The sequence below is a fragment of the Papio anubis genome, chromosome 1, assembly GCF_008728515.1.
Source record: "Papio anubis isolate 15944 chromosome 1, Panubis1.0, whole genome shotgun sequence".
Lineage (NCBI taxonomy): Eukaryota > Metazoa > Chordata > Mammalia > Primates > Cercopithecidae > Papio > Papio anubis.
Genome location: NC_044976.1, coordinates 127,508,946 through 127,516,920, shown reverse-complemented (window position 1 = coordinate 127,516,920; position 7,975 = coordinate 127,508,946). Strand labels below are relative to the sequence as shown.

At 45.9% G+C, this 7,975-nt stretch overlaps 1 protein-coding gene across 1 annotated transcript in view; it reads right to left on the bottom strand.

Moving 5' to 3' along the window:
- Positions 1 to 7,975, bottom strand: part of PRCC (proline rich mitotic checkpoint control factor) — a 31,181-nt gene that overhangs the window by 644 nt on the left and 22,562 nt on the right. Inside the window, exons 4-6 of the mRNA XM_003892841.5 lie at positions 6,720 to 6,815; positions 3,405 to 3,548; positions 863 to 928 (exon numbers count right to left, since the gene is read on the bottom strand). Coding sequence (XP_003892890.1) covers positions 863 to 928; positions 3,405 to 3,548; positions 6,720 to 6,815 — 306 coding nt within the window. The remainder of the gene's footprint in view (positions 1 to 862; positions 929 to 3,404; positions 3,549 to 6,719; positions 6,816 to 7,975) is intronic.

The window sequence follows — 7,975 nt, the reverse complement described above, 5'->3', positions numbered from 1 at the left end:
GAGAGTTATCAAGGTTTAAGCAGAATAAAGACTCAAGAATCCTGGTGCTTCCTCTAGTAGAATTAAAACTCAAAAGCTGAAGTGGGGAATGGGCAAATGAAAACTAGAATTTAGCATCTAAAAGGAAGAAAATCTGCTGCCTTAGACACCCAACCGGCAGAGTAGGAGAGGACAGCCTCAAAGGCTTGGACCAGTCAAAACAGAACACCAACAAACAATTGCTTAGCCTGGAGATGCAGTTTTGCAATTGTGTTGAAAACAGCGTGTAGTACCTTAGAAATTCAAACGATTTTAAAGTAATGACTGAAGCTGTGAAAAACTAGGAGGTGGCCGGGCACGGTGGCTCAAGCCTGTAATCCCAGCACTTTGGGAGGCCGAGACGGGCGGATCACAAGGTCAGGAGATCAAGACCATCCTGGCTAACACGGTGAAACCCCGTCTCTACTAAAAAATACAAAAAAAAAAAAAACTAGCCGGGCGAGGTGGCAGGCACCTGTAGTCCCAGCTACTCGGGAGGCTGAGGCAGGAGAATGGCGTGAACCCGGGAGGCGGAGCTTGCAGTGAGCCGAGACCACACCGCTGTACTTCAGCCTGGGCGACAGAGCAAGACTCCATCTCAAAAAAAAAAAAAAAAGAGAGTTTTATTCTAAGCACCTGCACCTGAATCTTATCTGCATTGAGACTGAAGCAGAGCAGGATAATTCTGAAGGATGTATCCCCTCCTAGTGGCCACTCTGAGAACAGCAGAGGATGCCTGCTGAAAGATGGTCCCTGGCATCTGGGTTTCTAACTCAAATTCAGCCTTCAAATTACCAGATTTACAGAGATCCTGCCTGAGCCAGAGCCCTCAGCTCTCTCTCACCTGATGAATAAGATATGTGATCTGATGTTTCCGCCGCTGCTGGCCTGTTGGCTGCTCACCTTTCTTCTGCAAGAGAAGAAAACATACTCATTAACCCACAGGATGAAAGCAGAAGTTTCTCACGTGGCCAGATGGTGTGGTATTAGGGACTAAAAGCCAATTCCGCAGCCCAGATCCTGGGGGAGAAAAGTTGGAGCTGTTTTTACCTCTATATACTTACAAAGCCTTTATTTTTATTAAAGCCATTATACCAAAAAACCCAGCTCAGAACACTTGCCTGAAATAGCCTGCTAATATCCCCCACTAGACTGGAACTACTTTGAGGTCAGGACTGTCTTCTGCGTCTTTGGTAATCCCACCCTACCCCTAGCACCCAGCATGGGGCTCTGTCTGCTATGGACATCTGAGACCAGTTTTACTGCCTGCAATCAGTCTGAAACAGTTTGTGGGCCAGGGCACAGGTGACCTTCTGCCCCCCTGCCAGGTCCTCCCACAATCCCTGTGCCCATCTCCCTTCAAACCCTCTTCATCTCTGTCCTCTTCTCCCCAGTCAAGCCAGATGTCTAGCCTGTCTCCCACCTACTGCTTATCAAGCTCGCTCCCATCAATCACCTCTGGCTAAAACCCCCACCTTCCCCATTCTAGTAAGTGCCAGCAGTTTCCCTGGAATTAGAAATTTCACAATCACTCTACCTCTCCCCAGTCTTCCAGCCTCCGCCCGTAACTGCACTGAACCCGTAACCAAACTTTGATGCAAATGATTTACTGTCAAAGTCTATATTGGTCTGGGCTTTCATTCTGTGGTTTTTCTGTCCTCTGCCAGAGTTGTCTCAGACTAGAAGCTTCCTAATCATCTCCACCCAACTCCCAAAACTCCTCTCTAGAGTCTCCTCAGCACTTATGTAATCAATTTGCACTGTAATCATTTACACTCAAGTGTCCTTAAATCTCTTCTTCCCAACTATGCTGTCAACTCCTCAAGGACAAGGACCATATCTTTTTCTTCTTTTAACAAAATCTAGTTCAATATAATGAGACGGTGGCAAGAAAACTTGGAGATAGGAAAAGAGCAAATACTAATTGCTTGCTGCTATTTAATGTCATTTAATGTGACAGTTAAAGATGACATACATAAAACATCCAGCTCCATTCCTGGCCCACAGTGAGCATTAACAACAGTAGCTATTACTATGTGACTATGCTTCTCGACCCACAGTTGGTAGAGCATGCTCTCCTAAGTGGTTTTTCCAGTAAACAGTGATGGATCTATGCTGATCTAACCACAATCCTTTGCTCTGTCCTGTATGACCGCCAGCATTCAGTTAAAACAAACGGCTGGAGCTTGTATGGCCATCTGTGGCCATAGAACAAAGCAAAGCAAATGGGGGGAGGAAAAGGGAACAAAATCCTCGACCTTGGCCTTGCTGGTGCTGGGCTCAAGTCCAGGGCTTTCCCACATTTTCCCTCCTGTGGCAGGCTCATAAATGTCCACATTTGCTGTTCTCAGCTACTAGGTGAAGAAATGTTCATCATACTGACTAAAGACAACTAGGACAGAAAAGGCAGGAGTATAGTGTGGGAAATGTGATGAATAAAGGCACTGGAAAGACTACAGCTGGCTACAATCAATAATGAAGAGAACACAGAAGAGCTGCACACTCAGAATCTAGGGACTCCAGGATTTCTGAGGTTCTGTTGTGCTCACACCTCAAAGATGTGCTGAGCCAGGTCCCAGCTTGAAACAATGAACTAACTGGGGCCGGGTATAGTGGCTCATGCCTGTAATCCCAGCACTTTGGGAGGTCAAGGCCAAGGTGGGTGGATCACTTGAGGCCAGGAGTTCAACACCAGCCTGGACAATATGGTGAAACTCCAACTCTACAAAAAAATACAAAAATTAGATGGGTATGGTGGCATGCACCTGTAGTCCCAGCAACTCAGGAGGCTGAGGTGGGAGGATCGCTTGAGCCTGGGAGGCAGAGGTTGCAATGAGCTGTGACTGAGCCAGTGCATGCCAGACTGGGCAACAGAGTGAGACTCTGAAAAACAAAACAAAACAAAAAAAACTACCACCAAAAAATGAAAACAATTGGAACGAAGAAAGGAGAAAAGGAAGAAGGGAGGGAAGGAAATGAAGAAGATAGTATTTTAAAAGAATAAAAATTAAAACAAAAAAAAGCAAAAAACTTTAAATCAAGAAAAGGAAAGAAGGATCTGACTGTAGGGAAAGAGTAGAGTAGCTGTGGATTCTGTGCAGCCTGGGAAGGAGCCACAGCCACAGGCTGGAGTCCTCTCCAACTACTCAGTCTCAGCAACCAGACCTCCCATCCAGCTGGAGAGCTGTTAAACTCCCGCAAAGTTCTAGAGGGAAGGAGCTGCTGTATCTGTGAGGTTTGCTGCATACTCAAGTACCATAGGCAAAATGTGTTTACTAAAGGTGCTGTGACAATAACAATGGGGTGTGGGGTCTAGACGGGGAGTAAGACAAGATTTTGCTTTGCAGCCTCCCAAGTTGACCACTCAACAGACCGTTCCCACTTACTTTGCTGAATGACTTCATGGTTTTCTCTTCTGTCAATGACTTAGTCATCCATTGCTGGGCCCCACTGAGCTGGTCATCACCTTTAATCTCCACAAAGTTGATTTCTTCTCTCCCTCGGTTTCTCTTGCCCTGCAGCCGCTTAAACTAGAAAAGAAAAAAATGCAGGAGTCAGGAATCTGGGCAAGGGGGTCGGCAGATGTCACTAAAGAGCCAGAGTTTATGGAATGATTTTGTGACTCACCAATCCCAAGGCACCCTCAGTTCTTCTCTACGTCCTTTTACCCTGCCACCTACCAAATTCCCTTGATGCCAGATGAAAGGCTACTTGTACTCAGAACGTCTCTTGAACCCAGGAAAAGGGAAGCTAAGAGGTATCTCCAAACATGAATGACAACAGAGAACCAGTGGTATGAATTTGTACTCAAACAGTATCTGCCTACCACTATGCAATATATCCATGTAACAAACTGGCACATGTACCCCTGAATCAATTTTATTTTTAATATCTGCCTAAAAGGACTGCATACAATTTTCAAATTAAGAATTCAGGGCGGGCGCCGTGGCTCAAGCCTGTAATCCCAGCACTTTGGGAGGCCGAGATGGGCAGATCACAAGGTCAGGAGATCGTGAACATCCTGGCTAACCAGGTGAAACCCCGTCTCTACTAAAAAATACAAAAAAACTAGCCGGGCGAGGTGGCGGGCGCCTGTAGTCCCAGCTACTCGGGAGGCTGAGGCAGGAGAATGGCGTAAACCCGGGAGGCGGAGCTTGCAGTGAGCTGAGATCCGGCCACTGCACTCCAGCCTGGGCGACAGAGTGAGACTCTGTCTCAAAAAAAAAAAAAAAAAAAAAAAGAATTCAGAGCAGGCCGGGAACGGTGGCTCACAACTGTAATCCCAGCACTTTGTTTGGGAGGCTGAGGCAGGCGGATCACCTGAGGTCGGGAGTTTAATACCAGCCTGACCAACATGGAGAAACCTCGTCTCTACTAAAAATATAAAATCAACTAGGCGTGGTGGTGCATACTTGTAATCCCAGCTACTTGGGAGGCTGAGTCAGGAGAATTGCTTGAACCAGGGAGGCAGAGGTTGCGGAGAGCCGAGATTGCACCATTGCACTCTGGCCTGGGCAAGAAGAGTGAAACTCTGTCTCAAAAGAGTTTTCAGACTCAAAAAAAAAAAAAAAAAAGAATTCAGAGCAGGCCAGGCAGGGTGACTCACACCTATAATACCAGCATTTTGGGAGGCAAGGGTGGGAGGATCACTTGAGCCCAGGAGTTTGAGACAAGCCTGGGCAATAAAGTGAGACCCCATCTCTATAAAAAAATTAAAAAATTAGCCGGGTGTGGTGGTGCGTGCCTGTGGTCCCTGGGAAACACAGCAAGACCTTGCCTCTAAAAAAATAAAATTCCAAGCCCCAAAAAAACACAGAACTCCAGGATTTCTCCTTTAAAAATCAGTTCTTTGTCCATCTCTGTTCCTTCTAATTGTTCGGTATCACCGAATCAACAGACCCCACACCAAATTGGACATCAGAGACAAAGAATGTGGGGCTGCATAGAAAAGGAGCCTCACATACACACAGAGGCTTAGCTTTAACTTCAAAAGTTTTTAAGGGTAAAGAAAAAAGAAAGCCCAGTAAACTTTCTAGGAGACTGCTACTGTTTCCTCTTCCCAAAAAAACAAAATGCTAACCACACAAGTCATCCAGAGGTGTGCCTCAAAGGGAATGTGGGTGAAGGAGAATAGAATTTTAAAACTCAGAAGCTTCAGTGAGACCCAGGTTCTGATCTCAACATTAGTGAGGCCTTCTATACTCACTCCACCTATAAGAAACTGACTTTTGCCACTAAGTGGGTTCTCAGCTGTCTCCTAGGCTTAGTTGGTTCCCAAAGAAACCAACTATCAAATCTGCCAAGAAGGAGATCCATAGGGAAGTGGATGAACAGTATCAAGCACAGGCAGAAGTATGCAAAGGGATGGACACCTTTCTGGGAAAAGGTAAGCAGAGAAGAATTATTTTTTATAAGAACCTCCATGGAAAGGTAGCACCCCCTATTTCTGCAGATCCCTCCTAATAGGCTGTGACTTCCCTGCAGATAAGATAGAACAGTACTTTATATCCCGAATAACAGCCTGAAAGTCACAGGACATTGTGCTTTTACCCTTCCTTTTGCTGAAGCTTGGGAAAGCTAGCAGCAGGGAGAGACCATTATGTGAAACACAAGGGTTATTTAACATAGCTGCTTGGTGCCTCCCCAGATCCATTCTCCTCTTCTTTAGTGTGAAAGAATCCAAAATTTTTGCTAGGCATATTACCACACAACTAATAAAACACTACATTTCCTAGACCCCCTTAGAACTAGATATGGCCGGCTAGATGCGATGGCTCATGCCTGTAATCTCAGCACTTTGGAAGGCCAAGATGGGCTGATCACTTGAGGCCAGGAGTTTGAGACTAGCCTGAGCCAACGTGGTGAAACCCCATCTTTACTAAAAATACAAAAATTAGTTGGGCATGGTGGCACATGCCTGTAATCCCAGCTACTCCTACTCAGAAGGCTGAGGCACAAGAAACGCTTGAGCCTCGGAGGCAGAGGTTGCAGTGAGCTGAGATCGTGCCACCGTTCTCGAGCCTGGGCGACAGAGCAAGACTCTGCTCAAAACAAACAAACAGAAAACAAAAAAAAACCAAACAACTAGCTATGGTCACTTGAGCAGATTCTAGTCAGTGAGATCAAAATGGACGTGCTCTTAGGAACTTTCAGGAAGTCTCCTAGAAAGGGAGGTGAAGTGTTCCTCCTCTTTCTTTCTCTACCCTGCTGCATCTTCAATGCCAGTGTGATGGCTGTAGCTTTAACTGCTATCATGGACCATAAGAATAAAGGCCACAGCCTAGGGATGGCAAAGCAATGATCAGAAAGAGACTGAGGCCAGGCATGGTAAATCACACCTGTAATCCCACCACTTTGGGAGACCAAGGCAGAAGGATTGCTTGAGCCCAGGAGTTCAAGTGCAGCCTGGGCAACAAGCAAGACCCCGTCTCTACCCAAAAAAAAGAAGGAGACTAGATCCCTGACTCTGTGGAGCTTCCAAAGCACCCCTGTATCCTTCTTCCATGAAGAAAAAAACTAACTTGCTTTATATAAGCCACTATTAATTAGAGTTTCTCCATTACATGTTGCCAACCTAATCCTGATACAGTTTTATCTTGTGTGTGTGTGTGTGTGTGTGTGTGTTTTAATTTCCTTTGGCTTCAGATTTGAAACATGGTGTCCAGGGGTCAAAGATGGTCACTTGTGCTTTGTTAACTTACTGCTTCGTCATCGATGAAGGAGGCATCTGGGGCAATTTCCTGGGGTGGGACCAGGGCCGGGTCCTGTGCAGGATAGTAGCCACCACTGTAATAATCCTGCAGCCAAACAGGAAAGAAAAACACACCAACTGAGGGCACAGTAGGAGAGGGGAAGGTAAGGTCTGTCCAGAAATGGAAAATCATCATCAAAGAGGCAGTGGTGAGATATCCACACTACAGCTTCTTCAAACAGACCAGTTAAAGGCATAGATCCCAAGGACCTACCTATAACTCAAGAACAGTCCCTACAGCTTTTCTCATCTACACTATCCAGACAGATAGGTATTTTTTAGGAAAGGGTAACAAGAAATAAAAACTGTCTCTCCTGCTTCAGTCTATACCTTACTCCCTCAGCTACTTCCTAAGAGCGACTTTCACCCCTTACCTCTACCATGCCCTCAGCCCTGCTCCTCCTGCTCATAAGACCCCAATGAGCTACGATGCGAGCAGGGACAAGAAGGCATATGTCATGCCATTCCTGCTCCTCATTCTAGTTTGGTCCCGTGGATACAGGGAAACAGTCTAAACGGGTGGGGAGGCTATAGATCTCTGATTTAAAATAACGACTATTAGGATACAATGAAACTTACAAAGCTGGGAACAAAGCAGGTTTATTTACCAGATTTTTAGTTCAGGAATCGCATGATTCCCCTTAGAGGTGAGTGGCCCAGATGTTGTTGCAGATCCTAAAGAAGAGGAGGGTGAAGGCAAGGGCAAGGCCCCTGCTTAGCCAAGTCAGGCAGCCACAGGGTCAATAAACTGTTTCCTCCAAGGGCCTACACTTTTTCCTAATTCTTCCACTTCGTCTTAAACTCCAAGAAATGCCCCTCTAAGAATATTCATTTTATGATGAGCTAAATGAAAATAGGTTTAATATTCACTACATAAAAATAATATATAAAAATCCAGAGCAATTAGAGTATGGATTTTTTTTTTTTTTTTTTTTTTTTTTTTTGAGGCAGAGTCTCGCTCTGTCACCCAGGCTGGAGTGCAATGGCCGGATCTCAGCTCACTGCAAGCTCCGCCTGCCGGGTTTACGCCATTCTCCTGCCTCAGCCTCCCGAGTAGCTGGGACTACAGGCGCCTGCCACCTCGCCCGGCTAGGTTTTTTTTGTATTTTTTAGTAGAGACGGGGTTTCACCGTGTTAACCAGGATGGTCTCGATCTCCTGACCTCATGATCCGCCCGTCTCGGCCTCCCAAAGTGCTGGGATTACA